Genomic DNA, 25,607 nt, shown 5'->3' with positions numbered 1-25,607 from the left:
CCGGGGCTGGAGTCAATCAGGCTGAGCCTGGAAAGGCTGCAGGAAGAAGCCTTGAGGGCTACGCCCTCCCTGCCCCGCTTCCCGTGCCCATCACTGACGTGGCAGCCTCGGCCCCCCGCGTCTGACCAGAGAGAGGGGGGTCCGGAGGGGCCGAGCCCCGCCGCCTCTTGCGCCAGCCGTGACCTAGCTTTTCGCTCTGAAGGCAGCAGCACCTGCGCCCAGGCTCAGCGGGACAGCCCTCCCCTGCCTAGCAAAAGTCCTTAGCTCTGCTGAGGGTCGCCCAGAGCAGGGTGCGGGCCGCGTGGACGGTGCGGGGGTGAAGGCCCACGGGGACCAGCCACCGGAGCGTGGCTTTGACTTGAGCTGTCCTTCCAGCCGTGGGACAGGGGTGCCCTGAGCCAGCCTGTCCCTGCCAACCGTCCCCAACTCCTGAGTCCTGGTGAGCCTGCTGACACCCTCGATTGGACCCGTGTGAGCTGGATGAGGACACGAGACATGACTGAGGGACCGGGCCTGTGGTGTAGCAGGTGGTGAGGAGCAGGGGGGTCCAGCCCTCTGGGACTGAGGCTTACAGGGACCGGGGCTCCTGGCCCGTCCCCTGCATCATCTGTGACCCCCTTTGCCCTGCTCGGCCCTGGTTCTGCAGGAAGCAGGGCCTTCGCCTTGGCCTCTGGTCTCGGCCTTCGCCCTCTGGCCTGGGAGGCAAGCTGCCGGCCCTCCTTCCCACCCAGAGCTCTCCCTCTCGGTTCTAAAGGAGTCCTGTGGCCCGTGGTCCCCTGCAGCCTGGGAAACAGCCCCCTGCTTTCCACCGGGGTGCGATTATAACACAATGGGCTTGGATCACGGAGCGCCCCCTTCCTCTAAAAGCAGCCCTGCAGAGTCACAAGCGTCGTAACCTCTGTGTGCCAGGCCGTTCTAAACGCTCAGGCGTGTTAGTTCCTTTGATCCTCATGCCAGCCCCACGTTTTGGAGGCGAGGAAGGTGGGGTTAGAGAGGTTAAGCCATCAGATCTGGGTCACACTGCTGGCGGGTGGCCGTCCCCGGGCCCCTGCTCCCACCCGCCGCTCAGCACAGCCTCTAGAAGGCGCCGTTCACCCCCAGGTGAGAAAGCTGGCCTGGGAGACGGGGGCCAGCGCGGGCCGGGGCTGCCGTGTGATGCTGCTCTGTTAGAATCACCTGGGGAGCCCAAGCGTGCTGGAGGGAAGCCGAGCGGGACAGCGAGTACAGAGACACCGTCTCCCGAGTCCGTGGACACCTGCGCAGAGCAGCTGCCCTCAGAAGTCTGGGGGTGCAAGAGTGACTCCCGCGGGGCCCAGCTAGGCCCCAGGGCAGGAGACGGGGTGGGGTGGAACCCTAGAAGCCCTTGCAGAAATAACTGTGCACGGTCAGAACTCATCCAGGCTAGAAGGGAACCCAAGGGCCATCGAGTCCAACACTCCATCCAAGGGGCTGCAGGACCCCGGGGAGAGTGGGGGTCACCCAGATGTTAATGGGGGCACTCAGCGTCAGTGGCCATTTTGGAGGCTGTCAAACCATAAGCTCTTTTCCCCTTGGCGTCTCGGAGGCCAGAGGGGAGCCGAGGGGTCTGTAATTGGCCGCTGTCTGCCCGCCCAGCCTCCCCTTCCTACACGATCCATCCGCGAGACGTGTCCCGCCATCCAGGCCAAGCCATTATGAAAACAGGTCTCCAGCCTCCGCAGTCGCAGCCTGACCGTCACTTGGCCTGGGGACCACCCCTGTGCCCGGGGCCGGGCAGAGACCGTGCGAAGACCTAGGAAGCCCAGGGGCTCGGTCTGGCCTGTGGGCCGGGAGCACACCTCTTGCTCCAGGCTTCTGAACTTCAGAGGGTCGACAAACAGGTGGGCCTGCTTGTCTCCCTGGGCCTGGAGGCGGGGCTGGGGGGCGCAGGGGCTGCTGGACAGGCAGGTGTGAGATGCCGTCCTTCCTCCCAGCCCCACTTGACCCTCCTGCCCGTGTTCACTTCTATCCCGCCCAGAACTGACGAGTTCTCTGCCCCGACATCACTAACCAGACACATCAGAGAGGCGCTAACTTGAAAGTGAGGTCAGGAGAAAGCGCGTGTGTGGACACACACACAGCCACCCGCCGCCAGCAGCGTGGGGATGAGAGCTGACAGACAGCAAACCTCGAAGCCTCGCATCTTCTTGCTTTGCTTTTCCCCGCCCGACCCCTGAAAGAACCAAAGACAGACCAGGTCCGAGGACAGAGCACAGGTGAGGGGGCGGATCCTGAGAAACCCACATCCTGGCCCATGGGCCTCTAAATTACTGAGCATTTGAATGTTTAAGCCAGGAGGACGGCTGGAAGACTTCTCTTGGGTTAACGCAAAGTAGGAATTTTAAAACCCATGTTCCCGTTTAGAGGCAAGAGGGATACTTAAGTCAGTCTAAAAGTGTTCTGTGGTTCCTGGAGCTTCTTCCTTCCTGGTCTCGCTTCTTTCTTCCCCCTTCGTGTCTAACTTCCTTTTGAAATCTTTCATCAGCTAAATGGACAAATGCAGTGAGGGTAGCTCTCTACACAGCGCTCCCTAAAGAGGAAAAGGGACGATGAAAGACCAGGCATCTGAATGATGGGCGTCCACCTTGCATTAGGACGAGGGAGGGGCTTGACATCAAAAGTTCCCTGAGAGCTGCCTGGTGAGGGCGGTCCAGCTCCCTTGGGCCCCCGGGGCTGGTGTCCGTCCTGGCCCAAGCCCCTCCCCCAGCACATCTGCAGTCCCTCAGACTCACTTTCTCAAGAAGCAAATGTTCATCGGGGACAGGAATAGCACATCTTCGCCGGTGCTGAAATGATGACCAGCGCGGAGCCAGAAATCTGCAAGGGGGAAAGGGAACAGGGTTTAAATTATTCACACCAGATCTTCTTTTTTAGCAGGCTGCATGAGAGAGCCAGATAATTCAGGCCATCTCAGCCCGAGGCCGATGACCAGCACAGATGTCACCCTGATCCAAAGAAAGGGATATTTGTAGCGTTTGGAATATGGGCTCTGAACACTTTTGTATCTTCAGCCAAATGAAGGTTAGGATAGATGGTTCAGGCTCGACCGGTCTTTGTCAGGGGTTCTTTTCTATTTAGGGGATGGACTCAAAGGAGGGAGTTGTAGAAACAGTTTCTGAAAATGAGGGGCCCCCGAGTTGCAACACTTCCATCAGATACATCCAGACTTGGATAACCAAAGGAGGAAGGACTGCGGCTGAAAAGCGGTTCGTAGTGCCTCCTGCCTGGCCTGCTCCGGGACCTCTGGGGCGTCACCCGGCCACTCCCGGCCACCGTGGTACCCCCTCCCCATCCCCATTCAGGGTGAGGAGTGAGGAGGGGAACGAGGCAGCATTTTAGCTCTTAGGAAACGAGTCACCACATTATATAAAGATCATAAAGTGTGGCTATAATTATCACTTGCATCACCATCACCAGCTCCTTTGAGAAGAAGCCTAAATAAATGGAGTTATTCTTAGGCCGTGACTCCCAGGGTCCTCACAGCTTGCTGGGACACTGTAGAGGCAGGGGATGCAGGCGGCGTGGAGGGTGCCTGGGTCCCCTCGCCCAGGCCTTGGACCATGTCCTCCCCGGGCTGGTTCCTCACCCACATGTTACCTTGCCGGGGCCCTACCAGCCACCCAGCCAGCTGGTCACAGCCTACTCTGACCTTTGAGTCACTGCCCACGTGCGTCAAAGGAATGGGTCCTGCAGCCAAGGCCTGGGGAGCCCCAGCTCCGCCCCGTCGGAGGAGAGGACCTCTCCTCATCCGCTTGGCGTGGGCAGGAGGATCCTCGCCAGGCTCCTGGGGAAGCAGGTACAGATAACGTCCTGGAGACGCTGCACGAGAGCCCCGCGGTCACGCAGCCCGCTCTCCCAGCAGGCCTGGCGCACCCAGGCGGGAGAGGCCCTGGGCTGCACGCGGCTGCCTCCTGGATGTGACCCCTTCCTCTCAAGGCCCCGCAGATCCTTCCCCTCAGCCTCCTTCTTGCTGGCCTTACTTGGGTCAGGGGCTGCGCAGAAAGGGCTGCCAGGCGGCTGATGAGTGAACTCCCCACCCTCTCCTCAGCCACAGAGAAACAGACTCTCCTGAGGTCATATGGGCCTCACCCCGGCTCGGTCCGGGCCCTTCCGCTGTCCCAGCTGGCATGGTCCCCTTTTCCTGGACGCCTCCAACACAGGGAGTGGGCACGCACCTTCTCGTGACTCGGGGCCCGTCGTTGGCATCCCAGGTGTAAAGGGAAGCAGGGAGGTGAGAACTGGGGACAAGTTACCCAGCTGCCTGCCACCTGGTCCACTGGGAAGTGGAGGGCAGGCTGCAGGGTGCTGCGGGGTGCAGGGGTCGGCTGTGCACCAAGGAAGTGCTTCGGCTGGGTTGGAGATGAGTCTAACTCAGCTATGTGTGAGTGGGTGACCACCCCGCAGTGGGGGCCGAGCAGGTGTCGGAGCAGACCGACCTCGGAGAGGCAGCGCGTGTGTGGGTGCCTGTGTCCGTACGGTGCGTTGCAGGAGGGCAGGGATGGTTGGTAAACGGCATCTATTTGCGTCCCAAACCCCGGAGTTGATTGCGGGAGTATCCTCTGCCTTTCCATCATTCGGCTTCCTGCTTCCTTTCCTCAGCAGAGTCTGGGTTTAACCACGTCCCCGGGAGGGGACGTGCTCTGGTCCCTGTCACCTAGCTGGGCACGGTCAGCCCTGATCACTGAGCCCTTCAACCGAGGAGATCCTCAGAGCAGGTGATCTGGACAGCAGATAGTCCTTCAACAAACGTTTAGAGGCCCCGGGTGTATGCAGACGTTTTTCCTTCCCAGTATCATTTCACTCCTTTTTATGTTAACGTTAAAACAAACCCTATGCCACAGGCACGTGCCCAGCAAGGAAGGCTGGCGAGGGCTGGCAGCTGGGGAGAGCTGACCCAGAGAGGAGAGGCTCCCCTCCCGGCCCCCGTGTAGGCAGCTGGCAAGGTGGTTGAGAGCAGTGAGTGTCGCCGCTCTACTCTGACGGGACTCCTGGAAGGACGTGGCTGGCGGGGGCAGGTGGGCACCTCCCCCGCTTTGCTTTGGCCCTGCAGAGCCGGCCTCAGCTCCTGTCCGCCAGCATGAGCCAGGGGTGCAGGCAGGGGGCGGGACCCACCTTCCTTCCCATCAGTGAGGTGAGCGCGCCGGCTGACCCGAACCTCTCGGCAGTGGTAGCAGCGCATCACAGACTTGGGGCTGCAGGCCCCTTCCGCCACTGGGACCCGGACGGGAGTGGTGGCTGGACAGCTGTCTGGACATGCTGCCCTCATGTCGGGTCCCGGCACTGGCCTTGGGACACGGGGTGCCCTCTTCCATCTCACCGTACTTCACACGGAGGCTTTAGAGGGCTTAGAATCAATGGAGCATAAGAGCAGGAAACAGAGAGATGGCAGTCAAATGTCACCTTTATTCCTAGTGAAGCTGATGGGAGTGTGTGTCTTCACATCTGTGTCCAGAAGCCTTAGCAACTCCAGCTCTGGGGAGACATGCGTACATGCCTAAGAAGGGTATCACTCAACCCACCGTGTGGTGGCGAGCAGAGAATGTGGCATCCGGAGGACAGACTGGCCCCAAGGGGAGGGAGGGAGGCCCGCTAGCCAAGCAGATTGGAGTAGCCGTGAGTAAGGATGGGGGGAGAATCCGGGTGTCCTTCTAGATGTCCCTGCAGGGAGGCGGGAGGCCAGGACAGAGGAGGCTTGGCCCTGACTGCACAGACCGATGCAGCTGTGGCACCAAGACATTCTTCCCATCTTAGCCCCACATTTTATGCAGACGGCCCAGAGAGGGTGAGGGACTCCCCCAGGGTCACACAGCATCCTGTCCCAGAGGCCAGACTCCCAGGCCAGGGCGCCTTGTGTGACATCACTCTCTTCTCTGACCAGCACCCTTCAGGCTCAAGACCCACCTTTTCCTGGGCTGCAGCAGATGTAACTGATCCCCGCCTGCTTGTAGGAGCAAATCTTCTACAAGGGGCAGTTTTTACAGCCAGCTACCTTCCGCCACCTTCTCCTCTCCAGTTTTCCGCAGCTCACGCTCCAAGTTACAGTGATGGGCCTGCCTAATTCATCCGCCTCAACAAGCATTTCCAGCACATTCCAGACTTCCTGCCCTTCTGGGCACAAGGCAGGGTGGGCCGGGTGGGCAGGGGAGAGGACGCGGAGGGACTAAAACCCCGTCTTGGCTTGGAGGCTGGTGGGGAATACGAGACGCCTGTATGAAAGGACAGAGGACCGTGTGGGTGGGTGACTTTCCCGTTTGGCTTGATCAGAGCCCCCGGCCTCTCTGAGCCCCCAGACTTTTCCTAACCTCCAGGCTCGGCAGGAACGCTACTCAGCCTCCCTTTCCCCCAGTAGCCAACTCTGTCCTAGAACGACCACTGCTGGGGACCCCGGCACCCATCCCACCCTGGGGTCCCTGCCACCTGCTTCGTGCTACCCCAGCCCTTTGCACAATCTCATCTGTGCTGGCGTGAGCACAGGTGCCCGCAGGTTATATGACATCTCTCCAGGGCCCGTGAGCAGTCAGCCCCAAGGAACACCCAGGCCCTTTCAGGGGACTCGCAGGAGGCAGCAGTGGGTGACCTCCCCCTCCCGAGCCCAAATCCATCAGGCGGTGGCACCCCCCAAGTCCCTGGGCCCCTTACGTCCAGGGGAGCCTGCTCCTGTCCCCCCGCCAGGCGCTGCCATCCCCTCCTGACCCTGCTCTCTCCCCCCACACAGCCGAACTCCTAGCAGTCCTAGCCTGAAGTCCAGTGGATGCCTGGCTTTGGCTTGTGGTTCTGGAAATGTGTTCTCCTCCTGTGAGCCCCACAGTATGACCTTGGGACCCCCAACATTTTGGCTCGGGCATTGGATGGCCTCAGCTGCATCCTCTAGATGTGTCCCTCGAAAGCCTCCTGCCTCCGCACGGCCAATCTGCTCCCTCCTCTGCCCTCTTCCAACTGCCCCTCCCTCTGTGGACCGGCTCTCCTCTTCCCAGCCCCTTGGGCCAGCACACAATACTGTATTAGCATCAGACACGGGCCAGAGCACACCCTGACATCCTTTATAGCAGCCCAGAGCTGAAGTCGCTGTGGCTGGACGGCCTGGGCCGGGAGCCCTGGGCTGGGCCAGGAGGATAGAGGTCACCTTCATCCTTCCAGCAGTGACATCTTGTTACTGGAATGGCTCAAGGCTCCAAGGCTCTTTTCTGCACGAACGGGCGGGCAGCTGCGCCCTGAGCCCTGACAGCCTCCAGCCGGCGGTTAATTATCAGAAAATCACGCGCCCTGAGGTCACTGCCGTTTAAGCATCTGGCCCCGCCTTTTCCGGTCCGGCCTCTCTGGCTGCTCCAAGCTGCTGGACCGTCCCACGGCTGTGATCAGCTCACACAGCCAAGCGGGGGGCTGCAGGCTGGTCTTCTCCCCGTGACTCGGTCTCGGCTGCAGCCTGACTCTCCTGTCTCACTACCTCCCTGAGAGTAGGCCGGCTTCCCCCCTGCCCCAGCCCCGCCTGCCTGGACACAGCCTGGTTTCCATCGCTAATCATGCAGAATGCAGAGCGGACAGAGGAGAAGAGCTTCGGCCAAGCTCCCTTCTTTGTGGTAGAATCAATCCCGTGGAGAAATTCCAGAAGTCCAGTGGTGTAAAGTTCTTAAAAGTTACGTCAAGGAAGGCGCCAGCTGGGCCAAGCCGTCTGGTCTCGTGGGTCCCAGGAACCATGTCCCGGCTTGGCCCCGTGCAGGGTCAATCCACCTGAAGACTCACCTTCTAATTAATCACCGTCATGTCACAGTGAGGAATAATTCCGCATGCGTCCTGCGCAGCCTCTTATTAAAGAAAGCATCGGTTTGGTTCAGAGAGTCCTGTGCTGTCTCAGCTTCGTTTGGGATCTGTAGCTTTAGAAAATATCCAACTTTGCTTCCAGTTCAAACTGTTCCATTAGAGAATTAAAGGGGAAAAAAAACACAAAACTTTGGTAGGTGGTACAGGGGTGGAGGTGAATGTTTGGGTCCCGTTCTGTGCTTACCAGGCTGGTCCCTTCTGTGTCTGGGGTCCAGTCTGGTGTATTTGGAAGTGACGTGTCCTTATGGAGGGCTCTGGGGGCAGAGGCTACAAGAGGTTTCTTTGGAATTCTCACTGCTGGTTTCTCTCCGACCAGGATTCCGGTGGTCGATTCTGGAAGGACTGGGGGTGGGGCCGAGTGTGAGGCCGGCTGCTCGCAAAGCTCAGGGGGGCTTGAGGGTCGGGGGGTGTTGGCGTGGGGTGGGCTCCTTCCGCCCCGCGGTACACAGGGGCAGGGCAGAGCAGGTGGGCACACGGGGATCAAAGCCAATACACTCCCGGGAGCAGGACAGGCGTGAGGCCCGTGAGTCAGACAGGGGTCAGAAGGAAGGGTGAGGGCCGCAGGGTCGCAGTCAGGACCTGGGCGTGCGGCGCGCACCCAGGAAGCCAGGGGAGCTCGTGGAGGACCTCTTGGCTCCAGGAGCGCTTTGTGGAGGCCTTGACCAAGCTCACACTTGACGGCTGTCAGCTGCACAGCACAGACGTGCTCGGAGCAGCGAACACCGGGAGGGCCCGCAGAGACCAAGGTGCAGCCCTGTGTGCCCTCTCGGGGTGTAGCCCAGCTGTGCGGCCCCCAGACTCTCAAACGGTCAGGCCGGGCTGAGTAAAGCGAAGGGGACAGACGTGGGCGTTAGAGCTGCGGCTGTGAGCCCAGCACAGGTGTGAAGGCACGGGGCCCTTTGCTGGGGGCCGGGGAAGCTGCCTGGTTGGTGCTGAGGGCTGGAGGCTGCATGGGGGCCGGAGAGAGACCCTCCTGCGCCTGGGTTTCCCCTCTGTCTCTTGTCACCACCTGACACCCGGCATCCACCTAACCTGCCCCCCAGCCACGCTGTGAGCTCAGCCAGCCCGCCCGTCAGCCATCAGGGTGATCCAGCGTGTGAGCACACAGCCCTGCAGCCAGAATCCCTGGGCCCAGTTCCAGACTCAACCACGTGCCAGCCACGTGGCCTCGGCCAGGCTGCAGCCTCGCCACACACGTGTGTGGTGCTGGCGCCCGCAGAGCACCGTGATGAGAAGGGCCATGCAGGGAGCACCCGGGTGGGTAAGGCACTGGTTCTCCCAGGAGGGCTGATTTGGGGCTTTCAGGAGTATTTCGGTGGAGGGGATGCTGTCCACTGCTCCCACTGTAGAAGACCTGCCTTTCCTCTGTTCCTCAGAAGGCAGCACCCCCTGCGTTGGGTTATCACCTGCTAAGCCACAGGCCAGGAATTCTGGTGGTCTCTTGGGAATGGTGGGCTCAGGGTCCAGTACGTCCAGACTTACACTGAAACATGACTTCTCCACATTACTCACAGGGGATCTGAGAACTTTTTATTGACTTTTGTTCAATAATTCCCAACCCACACCAGGCCGAGTTGAAAGGGGCTGGACTGCACTGCAGCTCCAGAACCTCTGCAGGCTTCCCAGAATCAACCGTTATCCACAGACTTCAACAGCCCACCTCTGCCCAGGGGCCTGCCCGGGGACCCCAGGCACAGCCAGGCTAGCAGCTTCCTCTCTGCACCCCGGGTGCTGGCGCGCCCGCAGCTGAAGCCTCGTAGGCCTCCCTGATCCTTCCTCGAGTCGGGGGGGGCAACCTCCTGCCCCAAAGTTGCCCTCCAAGGCAGGTACGGGGTAAAGCCCCTCCCCTGCTTCTGTCCGTGTTGTTTCAGGCTTCTCAGGAACCGCAGAACCTTCCTGAGATCTTTTCTGTCATGTCTCCAATAGTGCATACGGGCACATATGCAAATCAAGCCCCAGCATCCGCCTTAGAACCTGAAGGTAAATGTGTAAGTCAGAGTTTCTCGGCGGCCTTGGCACTGGCCTTGACATTTAGGCCGGATCGTCTTTGCCACGGGGCCTGCCCTGTGACGGTGCGAGGCTTGGCCGTGTCCCCACGGCCTGCACCCACTAGGTGCCGGTAGCACTCCTTCCCCGACTTATGACAACAAAAAATGGCTCCAGACGTTGCCAGACGTGCCCTGGGGGCAAAATCGTGCCAGGCGGAGAACCACTGGTATAAATTAAATGGAAGTAACAATTCCGCGCCACCCACGGGTCAGCAGAGGATTAAGCTGCTGCCTCCAGGCGTGGGCTGCGAGCTCTGGCCAGTCCCCCGTCTCACAGGCACGCTTTGTAAGAAGCGCACTTGCAGATCTTAATCCAGGGCTGCTGTCCGAGCATCTAGACCCAGCTGGGCACCAGGCCCTGCGGAAGAGCCGGAGGAGCCTGAGACAGGGTGCCTGTTCCCCAGAAGCTCACGGTCATCCTGGAGAGACGGCGCAGTAGCACCAGAAGCAGGCTCCTGGGAGCAGTGGGTGGAGTTACGTCCCTCACCCCGCGGAGGCCACGCCCACGCCCGGGGCTGGGATGAGGGGCGGAAGGCAGGCAGGGTGGGCCCCGGGTCTAGCCCAGGGGAGAAGGAGAAGAGCTGGAGTTCTTGTCGGGACACGAGGCGGGTGAAGCGCTGCAGGCCTGTGGCTGGGACCCGAGGGCGGGCTCGTGGAGGCTGTGGCGGAGCTGCGTGTGGAACTCCAGGCAGGGGGACAGGGCAGAGGCGCGGAGGTGGGGGGCTGGGCCTGCATTCAGACAGCCCCCTGCACCGTGGGGCGAGATGATTTGGCTGGACCCGGGGCCTCAGGGGAGGCTTGGTGGAGGGCAAGGCGGAGGGCAGAGGCGAGGCATGTCAGAGCTCAGGGCGCCACGTGGCAGAGCCCTCCAGCCCGGCCCCGGTGCCCAGGCTCCAGCCGGCCAGCTCCAGAAGCCAGGCTGCCAGGATCCCAGGGAGTGGGGACTGTCACCCCGAGCTATGAGCCAGGGCCTCCCCCGCGCAGGTGAGTCACACACCTGCAGCCCTCCTGCCGCTGGAGCTACTGCCTGGAACCAGTGCCCGTGCCCACCGACCACCCAGCCGTCCTGTCCCTGGCACCCGCCCTCCGTCCTGCAGAGCCCAGCCCGGCCCTGACCCCCCTCACAGAGGCATCTTTACCGCCGGCCGGAGCTCCTGGGTGGGAGGGAGCGTCACAGCCTCTCGGGACCGCCCTTCCCCTCCTGACGACTCCGGCAGGTCGGGTAGTCTGTTTGATGCCTGCTGATGCGTCAGAACAGTTTTGAGGGGCTGGCAGGTATTCATTTAGCCTGCCATCATGTCAGGATGTGGCTGGGTCGCCCTCCGTTCCCATCCACCCTCTTCCCCAGCCTGGCTTCGACAGCACCTGTGGCAGCAACGTCCCCAGAGCAGCGTGACACTGCCACGTCTCCAGGACCACCCTCCCACGTGACCCGCAGCCGGAGGGGTGATGGAGAGGAGCCTCGGCCCCCGCTGCCCTCCCCCGGCGCGGCCGGCATGGGCGTGCGGCGCGCACCCAGGAAGCCAAGGGAGCAACTGGCGGTCACTGCGCGTAGGGAGGAGAGCGGCCTCGGTGCCAGGCGGGCAGGGGAAGTGGAGGGGCCGCCGTGTCAGAGGAGCTGCAGGCCGGGCATGTGCCCCTGGTTGGGGACGGACAGAGCTCGGGCACGCAGGCTCTCCTGGTGCAGTGCTGAGCCTGGGCTTGGAGGGAAGGGGACCAGGGACCTCCACTGTGCTCTTGCCTCAGGCCCGACAGATGATTAGGGCCAGCGGTCGCCACTCCTGCAGAGACTGGGAACGCTTCCCCACATCCCCGCTTCCCCACCACTAGCAGCTCTGATGCTGGGAGGGATGGGGCCCAGTAAGATGGGGGCGGGGGCACAGGATTCACTTAACTTGAGAGGAAGCCTGGCTCTTGGGTGGAAAGTTCCTTCTCTGTGCCAGCTCCCCCGTGGGCTGGGAGGTGTCCAGGCCATGCCTGCAGACCCATGGACAGGCATCCCTTGGAACTGGCCCCACAATCCCCGCCCTGCCACTGTCTCCTTCCATCTGTATCCCCTCCTGCCCTCCTTCCTTTCCCTACCTGACAGGCCCTGAAGTTTCAGAGCTCGCCCCCAGGCTCAGCCTTCCCTGGAACCCAGTGATCCAGTGACCAGGGGCTGCGGCCCTGGCGTGGCCAGCCAGGTGGGCGGCCCTGGGGGGAAGGAGGCGGCACCAGCCAGTGCTCGGGGGGGGGCGGGGGGGGGGCTGAGCGGCCCCAGAGGGCCCGCTTGCAGCCAACAGTACGTCCCTCCTCTTCCTCCCCTTCTTCCTTTCCCCCGCCCTCATCTCCATCCTCCCTCAGCTACCTCTCCCTGTCCCCTCCCAGCCACGTGGGCCTGGCATGCATTTCCGACCCTTGGCTCCTGTAAGAGCAGCCCAGGACCAAGCAGTGACACCAGGTGGGAGTGGGAGAGGGATGCAGGCCCATCCTCCTGCCGGTCACAGCCGGGTGCACAGCCTGGAAGCCAGCCAGCAGGGCTGTGACAGGGGCGGAGCGGTGGTGAGGGGAATTTAGAGCCCCTGCAGGGCTTTGAAGGGCTGTGCCTTTCCCAGGATCTGCGCTTTGCTGTTCCCCAGGCTTGGCTCTAGCTGCCCAGGCAGCATCAACACGCTAAGCCTCACCGGCTCTCCCCACTCCCTGAACTGCAGCCCCCCCACCCCTGGAGCTCTCTGCACCCTCCAGGCTTCCCACGCTCTCCCCTCCACCTGGCATGTGCTTCCCACTTCCTTCACCTGGCATCTCATCCTTAGAGATGCCACTCAGGTGCCACCTCCTCCAGGAAGCCCTCTCTGACTGCCCTCCCCGACCTGGGGCCTCCTATAGTTTCTAGGGCCTGCCCCATAATAGCATTTATAACACAACGTTGTAGGCACTTACTTATCTGTCCCTTCCACCAATAATTGAGGCCAATAATTGCCTTACTTAACGATACCTGGCATACAGTAGGTGTTTAATAAACATTGGGTGGGTGGACGGATTAATGAACTGACAGCAGACCGGTACATGAAGGGTGGAGGGGGGACCTCCAGGCCAGCAGCTGGGAGAGGCGGGTGTCCAGACCCCCGTCCAGGGCTGCTGGGAAGAGTAGGAAGAAGCTGTGAGTGATGGGAGCCCCCCTCAGCTTTGGGGAAGCATTTGTCAGAGGTCTTGAAGGGCCGGCTGCCTGCCCCAGGCTTGACCCGGCCGTGACCACCTTCTCTCCTCGCTCCTAGTATTTCTGCCTGTTGCTGGCGATCTTCCTTGTTGAGCTGGTGGCGGGGGTCCTGGCCCACGTGTACTACCAGAGGGTGAGTGAAGCGTCCTCCTCGTACTTTCCCCGTCGGCTCCCCAAGGAGGGACAGTGCGGGGAGGGGTGCATGGGGGTGGGGAGGCAGCAACATGCGGGTGGTCCTGGGCCTCACCCGCCTGCCTTGGCCAAGGATGCCACGGTCAGGTACCCTCCCACTGGGTGCTCAGTGACGCAAGGGTGATATTCGGCTGGTAGAGACAGATGACTGCACTGGCCTTTCACGCCAGCGCCCATACGACTGATGGATGTCCTCAAGATGACGATTGTAAATATTTTTAATGTCACCTCAAAATGAAAATCAACAGATACAGCCCTCCATATTCAGGGGTTCCGGGTGCACAGATTCAACGAATCATAGATCAGACATATTTGGAAAAAATTCCAGAAAGTTCTAAAAGGAAAAACTTGACTCCGCCGTGCACAACTTTTTTTTGGGGGGGGGGCGGGGGTGGTGGGAGGGGGGCTGTGCTGCGTGGCTTGCGGGATCTTAGTTCCCCGCCCGACCAGGCATTGAGCCCTGGCCCACGGCAGTGAAAGCACCTGCACAACTATTTATGTAACATTTACACTGTATTTACAACTATTTACGCAGCCTTTACGTTGCATTAGGTGTTATCAGTAATCTAGAGGTGACTTAAGTGTACGGAAGGATGCGCATAGGTTATATGCAAATACTGCACCATCTTATTATACACAAGGGACTTGAGCGCCCGCAGAAGATCAGTGCTAGTCCTGGAACCACCCCCCAGGTACCGAGGGACGACTGTATTTAAAGGCACCCAGTGCCTAGCCTCCCCCGTGCCCCCACCAGCCTTGAGCTCTGGGGCCCCACCTGTCTCCCAGCTCAGCCCATCACACTCCACCTAACGCAGGTCCCCAGCCTTCGCAACGCCATCTCTAGGGACCCCGCCTCCCGCCCGGGGTCCCAGTTCACTGTGTGGGAGGCCTCGGCCATAGCAACATTCAAGTTCAAGGAGCTCTAGAGTAGTGGGGGCGTGTCCGTGGGTGGTTCTGCTGACGTACCTTTCCTCTCCACCCTCCTTAGCTGAGCGAGGAGCTGAGGCAGCACTTGACCCGGACCCTGGCCCAGAACTACAGGCAGCCCGGCGCTGCGGAGATCACAGCCTCCGTAGACCGTCTACAGCAGGACGTAAGCACCTGCCCTGCGGGCCCGAAGGCCACGCAGACATGGGTTCCCATCCTGACTCTGTCCCTTCCCGTCTGTGTGACCCTGGGCGAGTCACTCAGCTTCTCTGAGCCTCACAGGGCGTGGGAGCATTAACTACGCCCATAGGTAGAAGTCCCTCCCACCACGAAATTACTTCCTGAATCCTGGTTCCTTCTTTCCTCCTCTTCTGCCCTCCCCTCTGGGTGCCTGGTGGGCAGGAAGCTGGCGGTACCAGGATTCGGCTGAGGCCCCAGAAGAGTGAACTGTGACAGGCAGAGGCATCTGAGCAAAGCCGCTGTAAGAATTACCCAGTTGCAAGCCATCGGGCAGAACTAGGGGCACAGAAAAGCGGTCTCTCCTTTCCAAGAAGAGGCCCAGCAGATCCCCGCAGTGAGGCCCACAGTCCTGCCAGAGGTTGGGCGGGGCAAGTGGACCTCAGACCAATATGGCAGCCACTGGCCACACGTGGCTCCTTACACCTAAACGTAAACCTCAGGCCCTCGCTCACACTCACCACATCTCACTGCCCGGTGGCCACGCGTGTCTAGTGGCCACCAAGGTGGACAGCACAGGTACAGGGCATTTCCACGTTCCAGAAAACTCTGTTGGATGCTGCAGCTTGCAATCTTGGGGGTTTCGTGTTGGAGAATTTGAGACAATGCTCCCCGCCTGCCCTGGTGCCCCTGCTCCCTGCCACCCATGCCACCCTCACCCTGTGGGCCCTGTGCCATCCTGCGTCTGCAGTCCCACCCTGGGCCTGGGGCCGTGGCCTTTTTGCCGGGACCCCAGGCAAGTAGAGGGGGAAGAGGCTGGGGGACCCTGAGCTCTGGCTGTGTCTTAGTTCAGTAGGGCGAGGCACCTGCCCCATTTCCCCGAGACTGGCCCAGCTCCCAGGGGCTCTCTTGTCCTCCAGTGTAGTGGCGAAGGGCAGCCCTGTCCCCAAGGTGCACACACACCCGGCTGGGCAGCCCCGTCCAGCTCCGTCTGCACTTGGCAGGCCTCCCACATAGGAAGTGTGCTGGGTCGCTGCCCTGGGGCCTCTCTTAGGAAGCCCGACACCCCACAGGCCACCACGGTCCAGGTGAGGCTGGGGGACCCTGACATGGAGAGCGGGGCCGGGGAGGCCAGCTGGGCTTGCCAGGGGGAGAGGACAGGAGGGCACAGTCTAAGCAGAGGGGGCCAGCTCTGCAGTGCTGCCCCGCGGGCACCAGAGCACATGGACTCGGGTTCCCACACATGCCAGGAACACCTAGAACACCCTCACAGGGACCTGAGGGACATGGGGCCCGGCCCGCATCTTGGGCCTAAGGACACTGAACCCTGAGAGGCAGCGTCTGGGCTCTGGGCCGCACCACAGGCCTGTGTTCACGCACGTATGGTGACCACAGGGGGCCCCTCGCTAACTGCCTCCTCTGTACTGGGCTCGTGGCCAAGTGCTTTACGTGACCCGCCGCTTTCAGGCCTCACAGCAGCCCTCGTGGAGGTACCTGGCCATCCCCATGTTACCGGGGGCAAAACTGAAGCCAGGGGGGCTAAGCGACCTGTTCAGGTGGCATACGAGGACAGTCCCGCGGGATTCCCAGCACACGCCATGCTGTTCCCTGCTGTCCCTGCTGTTCCCTTCCGCCTGGCCCTCGGGCTCGTCTGCTGCCCTGCGGGGCCTCCTTGGCCCTTTGCCCACGTGAGCACCTCTGTCCCTCCTACTAAGTGATAGTCAGTGACAAGCTTGGGAAAGCCAGGAGCTTCTTACTCAAGTTCAGGCCCAGGGCCTAGCTCCACTCTTGGCACACAGCCGGTGCCTAATAAATGCTTGTTAACTGGACTAAATGTACCTCCACCCCACACACCAGACAGCCTCACAACAGCCGTGTTCTGTGGCCCCTACAGGGACTTGAGTCTCAGTCCCCTAACTCGGGGTGCAGGAAATAAACCGTGTCCAGCCGTCCGGCTCCCCTGAGGCCCGGGCTGGTGCTCCCCACGCCCCGGAGCCGTGTGGAAGCCCCTGGTCTTGTTCGGCCCCTCTGCTCGGCACTGAGCTGGCTGTGTGTGGCCTCTGGGCACCTCTGTGTCCTGCAGGTCTAGGGGATCTGAGGCTTCGAGGCCTGGATGGGGGGCATCTGAGCCTCTGGGAAGGCTGCGACCCTGTGCCGGTGGGGGGGTGTCCTACCTCCCTGGATGACCAGGAAAGCACCCCCTGGTGGTTTGGTGCTGCCCTGGGCCTGCATGCAGCGGTGCACGGCCCCACTCCCTGGGGGACCCGCTGGCATCCGTCTCCCCACATCTTCTCCCAGACCCTCCCTGCCCCAGGGACACCCAGCGCAATCTCCTGAAAGGACGTGGGTGAACAAAAAGGTGGTGATCGGTGTTCCCGCCACCGGCTGTCCACCCGCCCGGAGAGGAGGGCCCCGCAGAGCCAGCCGCCCGCTCCAAAGAGGGGAAGGGAAGAAATCGCGGAAGCAGAGAGGGATTGGCTTAAGATTGAAGACTGTCCTGCGGCCCGTAAGCGAGGGGCTGGAGGCCCCGCCCCTCCCCCGGGCGGGTCCTCGCCTCCAGCCCCGTCTCTCGCTCCAGTTCAGGTGCTGCGGAAGCAACAGCTCAGCCGACTGGCAGCACAGCACGTACATTCTGTCTCCAGAGGCCGAGGGCCGCCGGGTGCCCGACAGCTGCTGCAAGACCGTGGTGGCGCGCTGCGGCCAGCGGGCACACCCCTCCAACATCTACAAGGTGGAGGTGAGTGCCCGTCCTGCCGGGGGAGGCGGGCGGCCCGGAAGGGCTCGAGATGGGCCAGGTGGAGATCATACTCACTGGCCACGACACGGCGGTGGGCCTTCCAAGGTCCCCACGAAGCCTGGGGGCGGCAGCCGCTCCTGGGAGATTCGGGGACATCGTGGCACGCCCCTGGGCCACCTGAGAAGCCCACGGGCACTTGAAAGGCTGGACCCGGCCCTTTAAGTGTCTGGCCTCCCTGAGCTGGGTGGGCGTAGCCCCCCAGCCAGCCCTCCCTCCCCATCCTCACACGCCTCTGGACCAAGGGGTGTGTGACCTGCCTTACTACCTTCCAGGGAGGCTGTATCACCAAGCTGGAGCAGTTCCTGGCCGACCACCTGCTGCTCATGGGGGCGGTGGGCATCGGGGTGGCCTGCCTGCAGGTGAGCCGGAGCAGGGATTCGGGTGCGGGGGGCAGTGTCTGGAACTCTGAAGCCCTCTCTCGCTAGCTGAGGTCGCAGATCCTGGCCCTCTGCCCGCCCTTGCCCTGCCTGCCCCCTCCTCCCCCATCCCCTCCTCTTCCTTCTGCAGCCGAGAAAACATGAAGGAAAATACCCGGGCCTTGGGGCCACCTTGAACTTGTCAGGCACAGAGACCTGGGAGGAGTGGGAGTGTGGGCTCAGGTACGTGCATGCACTGTGTGTGTGCACGCGGGGGTGTGTGCACAGCCTGCTGGGGTCCGAGTGGTCCATGGGTGTGTCTGCATGCCTGGGTGTACGTGGTCGGGGCCGGATGCACATATGTGTTTAGGCGGGCTGTGCATACGTGTATATTCTCGTGCATGGACACGCGCTCATTCCTCTGTGTGTGCGTGTGTGCGTGTGTGATGCACGTGTGTGTGCCCCTGGAGGTATGTACACCCAGCTCTGTGCTCTGAGGACGAGCGATGCCTTTTGCTCTGTTTCACCACTCCACACCCCTCCCCCGGCCACCACCCAGGAGTCCAGTTGCGGGTGCAGCCTCAGTTCCTCATTTGTAAAAAGGAGCTGATGGGTGACCAGAGGGGATGGGCATCGAGCACATACATCACTCAGCTCATCGCTGGGCAGACAGCAGACACTCAGAAAATGGTACCCACCACCGTTTCATCGTTTCTACGTGGGCACAGCATCTCTCAAAAGAGCCGAGTTGTCTCCTGTCCCCCTCACCCACACGCAGGTGCAGGCGCAGCGAGCCGGGGGCGGCAGGTCGGGGGCACTCACACGGCCCTTTCGCACCGCCCAGGCAGGCCTTCCGCTCGGTGCGCTGACCCCCGGGGGGCCGCAAGCCGGAGCCGGGGGAGGGATGCTCTGCGCTGCGGCTCCTACTCTGCCGAGCTTCCCGGACACCTGTTGCCGACTTCAGGTGTTGGGGGCCTGCTCTGCGGACGCTGACCGGACCTGGGCCGCACTCTCCGTCCGTTTCCTCCTGACCTCTGTTCTCAAAAGCGTGAAGCTGAAGATGAAGCAGTGAGGCCAAGGGCAGGGAGCGGGCTGACCGCTGAGCCCGAGGTCAGGGTGGGACACGTCCAGCTGTAGGAGTAACGCAGAGGAGGCCGGGTCACCAGGTCGAGGGCAGGTGCCCGCAGCCCCCCGTTGACCCCCACCAAGGGCGGCTCATCCTCCACAGCGCCCTGTGGGACAGTGCTTATGCGCCGGAGAGAGTGTCACCGGGCCACCTCTGGGTCCCCATCCCCGGCCCATTTTCTCCGTCCGTTCCGCTGCGGCGGCCGAGCCTCGGGGCTCCAGCGCCCCCTGCCGGCTGGCTCTGGAGCTACCACCCAGCCTCGAGGAGGGGCTCAAACCAGGCCAGCCCCCCCGGGCTGCCATCCTCCACCAGGCACCTAGCACCTTCCCCACACCCGCCCAGCCTGGCGCTTCGGAGACCCCCAGGCCCTGGAGATACAAGGCCAAGATGTCATGCCCCCCTGTCCTCAGGGACAGGGGAAGTCTTGCCTGGAGTCAGAGGCCCCCGTGGTAGACGGAGCCCCCCCTTCTGTGTGATCTGGGGAGCCACCCTCCCTCCTGAGCCTCAGTTTCTTTACCTGGAAAATGGAGGAGTCTGATGTCTGCAAGCCTTTTTTAAGCAGCAGCGATCTCTCATCCTGGAAGTCTTGCACAGGAACCCAGTTATTCAACGTGAAGCCAGAGCTGATGCGATGGAGGAGTCGGGAGATGAGCCTGGCGTGAGAGCCCTCAGGAAGCACTTGGCCCCCCCGCGATTTTCCAACTTTCTGGGAAGGCTCCCGCCTCAGTGAGACGGAGGTGCTGCCGCTTCTTGGGACGTTAGGTAGATGTCTCATGAATACTCTGAAGACCAAGCAGGAAGCAACGACAAACGACGAACGTAGCAAAGCTGATTCCAGTCAGACGTCGCGTGTGCCTCCAGGGCGCGTGGACCAGGCACTGGTCTGCCTGCAGAGATGCTGGCAGGCTGGATGGCCAGGATGCGAGGGGGGACGGGCCTCCTGGAGCCTCTGAGGGCTGCACGTTGAGGTCACCTGGCAAGCTTTAAAACACCCCGGGCCTAGGCTGCACCCCCAGAACAATTAAATAACGCCATCTGGGGCTGGCAGCCGGGCAGCTGTGTGCTTGTAAAGCTCCCTGGTGGGTCCAGCGTGCAGCCGGGAGGAGACACGTGAGAAGGAGCCCTGGGGGCCTGGAAGTCAGCAGTGGGAGAGATCAGGAGCTGGGGGACAGGACCGCACCCTCACGGTCCTTAACGCCCCAGACAGTCCTGAGGGGGGCAGGCAGGGGCCGGAGGACAGACAGAAACGGGAAGGGGAATTTACAGGGAGCCCGACTGGAGAACTTTCAAAGAACTGGAGCCAGCCGGCAGCGTCCCTGAAGAGCGCAGAGCGCTCCTGGCTGTAGCTTGGGACAGCGGTTGGGGGCTGGTGGGGACACTGAAGGACAGAGGTCCCGCACCTGCCAGGCTGTGCACCTGTCGCTTTCAGCAAGAGCTGGCAGGGCCCCCCCCACCCTCCCGTCTTGTGTGACTCCGTACACTGGATTTCCAGACCCGCAAGGTGCCCCACATCGTAGGCTTGTAGTCCGGGAAAAACTCGAAGATTCTCTAGGCGGGTATGTCAACCCTGGACACACAGTAGAATCAGGTTTAAAATCTACCGCTGCTCAGGCTCCATCCCCACACATCCTGGCTGTTGGTCTGGGGCGAGACCTGCGCACGGGTGTTTTCTAAATCCCTCCAGGTGATTCCCGTGTGTGCTCGGGGCTGAGAACACGCCCACCTATTCACGTACCTCTGGGGCACCAGGCCAGGACCCAGCTCCACCCTCGCGGCCCCTTCCGTGGGTGCGCTTTGGAGGCTGTCCACGCTGAGGTCACTTTGGAAGCTAATTGTCAGCGTATTCTGGCCAGGAAGCTTCTATCTAAAAAGGACATAGTGGCTCAGCCCCTTTTCCGACCGTCCTCTTCACACACAGAATCCGGGATCCTCCCTCTCAGGGGCAGGGTGGGCAGAGGAGGGGGAGGGCGAGCACTCTTTGTCAGCTTTGTAACGGGAGCTGCTGTGTGCCAGGCGCCCTGCCCAGTGCCAGGCCACACCAGCCAGCAGCACGTGGTCCCCTCTGCTAGGGGCTCTCACTCAAGGGGAGGAGACACACAGAACACAGGAGCCACGCACAGTCACAGTGTGAGCCCTGGTGTTTGGGGAGCACATAGGAGGCCTGAACCATCGTGGGCAGTCAGGGAAGGCTTCCTGGAGGAAGTGATATATAATTAAGCCTTGAAGGAGTTTGACAGAAGCAGAAGGGGGAAGCATGCCAGGGTGAGGGGACTACACGTGCAAAGCCCTGGCTGGCTGGGGGATGGGGGAGGTTTATCCTGAGGGCCCTGGGGAGCCTCTCACAGGCTCAGGGTGCAGAAGGGGCTGGGTGCCATGGTGTTGGTCTTGTCATACTGAGTTTCAAAGAATCTCGCTGGGAAGGCTCTGGACCTATGAACGGTCTGGATGTTTTCCTATTGATAGAGGGGAACTTGGGGCTCAGAGGTTATGACTGAACCCAAGGTCACAGAGCCCCAGATAGAAGCTAACCCACTCCCACCCTGACATTCCCACAACGTAGGATGGAAACCTGAGCCCAGAAACATACCGGACAGCGAGATTGGGGTCTGCAGGTCATTTAAAGGGGAACTGAATGATCTTATTGGAACGGCTTCTTGGACCTCCCTGGCCCATCCTTGATGCTTGTAATGACAGCCGGCTGCCGTCCCAAAAACCTCACAAGAGGCTAAAAGCATGCCGGCCTCCCTGTTAAAAAGCCCGCACGCGGCAATCACCGCCTCCAGGCAGGCTGCCAGGAGAGGGCACCTCTCACCCGTGCCCCACACAGGCTGAGCCCAGCAGCCTGTCCAGCCCACCCTCTGCCATCTCCTGCTCCTGCAGCCCCCTTGGCCTGTGTGTTCCTTGCTCACAGCCGTCTGCGCTGAGTCCCCCATGTCCTCTGTCAGGAACGGGACACTGGGGGTCCCTCAGGGACTGGATAGTTTGGGCCCATTCCCCATCTGCACGCATCAGGGTGGTGTGTGCGTCCGTGCGTGCGTGTGTGAATGTGTGTGCACATCCTCGGCCCCTCTGCATGCATCAAAGTGGTGTGTGTGTGTGTGCGTGTGTGCACATGTGTGTGTATACACGTGTGTGTACATGTGCCCACGTGTTGATGAGCACATCGTCTGCCCCTCTGCATGTATCAGGGTGGGGTGTGTGTGTGTGTGTGTGTGTGTTTGGACACGCGCTGACGTCCACCTCGCCGTGCCTTCCCCAGGGGCACCCTTGGGACACGTGTCATGTACAGAGTGTGCATGCTGGACGCTCAGCCCTCCGGGCCCTCCCCGGCATGAGAGGTGTGCTGTAGGGGACGCAGCCACGAGTCTGTGCTGGTCCAGCTGCCCCCATCTGGCCTCCCCCTGACAAGATGATCCCCCAGGACAAGTCATCAGACCATGAGGTGGGACAGGGCAGAGGGCCTGCACGCCACCTGGCTGGAATGACTGTGACCGCCACCCGCTTAAAGCCAGCGGGAGATGAGATAACCTCTTAAGCCACCTTTGAGCCCGTGGCTCTGAATCCCAGAGGTGGATTAGCGCTGCTCTCAGCGCCAAGTCTGAAAGCTGAAAGCTGTGTTCCCAGGGCGTGAAACTCCCGCGTGGGGACAGAGGGGAGGGAGGAAGGGGGCACAGAAGGGCTCGACCTCTGCTCCCTCCTTGAGTCTCTCAAAGAGAAACTAGGGTCTGCCAGCCCCACGCTGTCCTCATCAGCCTGTCCTCCTCCGTGTGCATCCGGAGGTACCCTGGAAAGATCAGGTCAGCAGCAGCCACTGGGAAAGATGGGGTACTGTTTCCTATATTTGGGAAGCCCACCTGGACCCCTGTCCACGGCACAGTCACGGGCTGCCCTCCCAGTGTCCCCTCCTGCGGGCCAGGAGCCGGAAGCCAGCAGCGCCATCTTCATCAGGGCCACGGCCCCAGCCCTGGGCCTCCTCGGTCTGACACGGCCTCACCTCCGCGTTCTCAGTGCATCCTCGGGCGTGAGGAAGGAGAGGAAGAGGAAGAAGCAAACAAAGAACAGGGTGGGGAACAAAGGTCCTCATCCTCTGCGTTTAGAGACGGGCAAGTGAGACGTGGGAGGCGACTGCCCAGCACTGCCCGGCTCTGGGCAGCTCGGAGATGGGACAGAGGGGCTGGCAGGCAGGCTCCCCGGGCCTGGGGCTGGGGCCGCGTCCCGAGCTGATTTACAAGATGAGCTGGTGACGGTCCTGGGCGCTCCACTGAGGACTTCAGTTTCCCCTCCTGCACGTCAGCCAGAGAATCGACTCCGGGGCCTTGTTTTTCTCTGGTATCTGAGAGCAGCAAGATGTAGACAGACTTTCCTCAGGAAAGACGGCTTCAGCCAGCAACGAGGGAGTGGCGGTGTCACCGTTCAGAATCTAATAAAACCAGGCCATCTCCAGAGAATATCTGGGACCACAGAGCCGCCGTGTGGACGGGAAGCTGGTTCGACGTGCAGGCCCTCACCCAGGCCACAGAATTGCAATCTGCAGCTAACAAGGTCCCCGGGGATCCGTGACCATTCAAGTGTGAGAAATACCGCTCTTGGGTGTGGTTCTCAACGTGGTCCCCACCTCCACCCCCAGCATCACGTGGGAGCTTGTTAGAAATGCAGAGTCCCAGGCCCAGGGCCCCCCGAGTCGGAATCTGCCCCTGATCAGGTCCCCAGGGGGCACTTGGGGGTGGGAAGCCCAGCTCCAGGGCGCCCTTGGCCGGCACGCTGGCGGGCTCTGATGGCTCTGTCCCTCTGCTCTTTCCACCCGGCAGATCTGCGGAATGATTCTCACCTGCTGTTTGCACCGGAGAGTCCAGCTGCACTTATACTAACGGCCAACCTTGTCCCCGTCCCACTGCCCCTCGCAAGTTCAGGGGCCCAAATGCCATCGGCCAGGCCTGCGACATCAGTATCAGCTGGCCTAGAAGCTCCCGGAAACAACCCCCACTCTGTGCCCAGCCCCTTGGGACCCACAAGTGCCTGAGACCATGGCTCCTGCAGCCCCCACCCGGGCCGGGGACCCTCAGCCCCCTCCCTGCACTTCTGTGGGCTCACCGCCAGAACCCCCAGGCCGGGGACGGAGCCTGCTGGGAGACCACAGCCAGAGCCTCTCCAGGCATGGGCTCCCGAGGACCGCAGGGGGCTGGGCTCAGGCTGTGCCCCCTCCCTGCTCCTGAACCCTGAACCAGGGCTAGAAACCTTGGCCCCTCTGCAATGCTTACGTTGGGCCCGTGACCCTCCCACCTGTGCTCAGCATCCTTCCTCGTGCCTCTGCTAGGTGTGCTTCCCCCCCTCCCCCCGGCCCAGGAAATGCATCAGGTGGGCAGGTAGGGTTGGCTCTGCCCCCAGAAGACCTAGCCTTCTGCCCACCACCACACCTTCTCACCTGGAAAGGAGTGTCAGGTGGCCCGGTTCCTTCCTGCAGGGCCGGGGTTGGGCGGCGCAGGCGGGGTGGAGCTGCCAGGGCCGGGAGCAGGGTCCTGCCTTGGGCCCCTCCCCGGGAGAGGTCCCCAAGCCCCGTCTCTAGCCATATGCCCCTCGGGGGTCTCCTGTCCATGGCTTGAATCTCAGGGTCACCGATGCCAGTTCATTAAAAGGGAGGCCAGCTTTCCAGCAATCCCAGATTGCACCAAAGCCAAAAAACATGGTGCTGCGATTATCTTTGCTGCCCTCCAACTTCCTGGGATTCGTGCATATAATCGAAAAATAACCATAAGTCCCAAGTTCTCTGCAGGGCTAGAGGCCAGGCTGACGTCACACTCTCCCGCCGGTACCGGGACCCCAGGCCACCTCACTCCAGAGTGGCAGCGTTTCTCCACGGGGACCAGTTCATTTGTCCCCGTCCCCAGATGCGGGGGGGGGGGCACTTTTCACCCCAAAGCAAAGCGACTTCCATCGTAATTCAGAGAAGCTGGGGGACCCAGGTTGCCCAGTGTGAAGCCAGAAGGAAGTAAATGCTTCGTCTTTTGTGACAGAACGCGCTCGTTCTACTTCATTCACTCTTCTGTCTAGAAAACTTGCTTGAGGTGGGCGGGGCTGGGGTCCGTGGGAGCACCTGGGCCAGCTGGGCTTGGGTGGCCCCAAGACGGGGGCACGGGGTGGTGCGGGGGTCTGCAGGCTGGGCGCGAGCCCCTCGCCTGGTGTGAACCCGACAGTCCCGTTCACTATGTGAGCCCTCCATCCACCAGGGATGTCCCTGGGGGGAACCCACCTTGCAGGGGAGTCCACAGCCCTGCCCTCCTCCTGTGTCACGCCCGCATCTTGGTCGAGATTATTCTCTGAACAACCACGGGGCCGCCCTCCGATGGCCTGGGTATCAGGCAGGGGCTGGACCCGGTCTAGGCACGTCTGAGCACATCTGTCTTGTTGGGCCGGCATGTCTGCTCACCTGCACCATCACCGTGGGCGTGAGTATGCACGCGTGTCCGCGCAAACGCTCAAGTGTGCCCGGGGGGCCGGCACACCTGCAGGCCCCTCCCCGCTGCACACAAGCAGCGCTGGGGGTGGTGGGCACTGCTGTCTACACAGGCTGGCAGTCAGCGGGGCCCGGTCAGGTGGGTGGGCAGCACGAAACCTTTGCGAAGCTGTCCGCCTCGGTGCCCGCCGGCGGGCCCGTCGCCTGCCGCTCCGTGCCAGCTCTGAGGGCCGGGCTGTCAGGCTGCAGTGGCTGGGCTGCCGCGAGCTGGGCCCTGCTTCCCTCCGTCCCCCAGCTGAGAATGGACAGGCTGTCAGTGGGGGCACAGGAAGCCCCGCTCCCGCTCTCCCCCTGCATCCATCGCTGGCTGAAGATGACGCAGTGGCTGAAGATGGTGACACAGTGACTGACGGCCGGCAGCGGGGCCTGGGGGAGCCTCTGGGTCAGGCCAGGGGGTGAAGAGGGTGGTCAGTAAAGCACGAACCCAGCCCTGTCCGTCAG

General features: G+C 61.8%; 1 protein-coding gene across 4 annotated transcripts in view; it reads left to right on the top strand.

The window, feature by feature from the left end:
* TSPAN11 (tetraspanin 11) overlaps nt 1–24,661 on the top strand; it is a 64,057-nt gene extending 39,396 nt beyond the window's left edge. Inside the window, exons 5-10 of one of the 4 annotated variants that reach the window (XR_009521293.1) lie at nt 13,139–13,213; nt 14,261–14,365; nt 16,960–17,113; nt 17,446–17,532; nt 17,681–17,772; nt 23,464–23,519. Coding sequence is in view for 3 of the 4 variants with exons in the window: in XM_060026037.1 (XP_059882020.1) it covers nt 13,139–13,213; nt 14,261–14,365; nt 16,960–17,113; nt 17,446–17,532; nt 23,464–23,675 (633 nt within the window). In the remaining variant the exon portion in view is untranslated. Of the gene's footprint in view, nt 1–13,138; nt 13,214–14,260; nt 14,366–16,954; nt 17,114–17,445; nt 17,533–17,680; nt 17,773–23,463 lie in introns of all 4 variants that reach the window. The other 3 variants (XM_060026039.1, XM_060026037.1, XM_060026040.1) reach the window with 3 other exon arrangements.
* The last annotated feature ends 946 nt before the right edge of the window (nt 24,662–25,607 follow it).

Source organism: Delphinus delphis, chromosome 11, assembly GCF_949987515.2.
Source record: "Delphinus delphis chromosome 11, mDelDel1.2, whole genome shotgun sequence".
In the NCBI taxonomy this organism is placed as follows: domain Eukaryota; kingdom Metazoa; phylum Chordata; class Mammalia; order Artiodactyla; family Delphinidae; genus Delphinus; species Delphinus delphis.
This window is presented reverse-complemented; position numbering and strand designations above follow the sequence as displayed.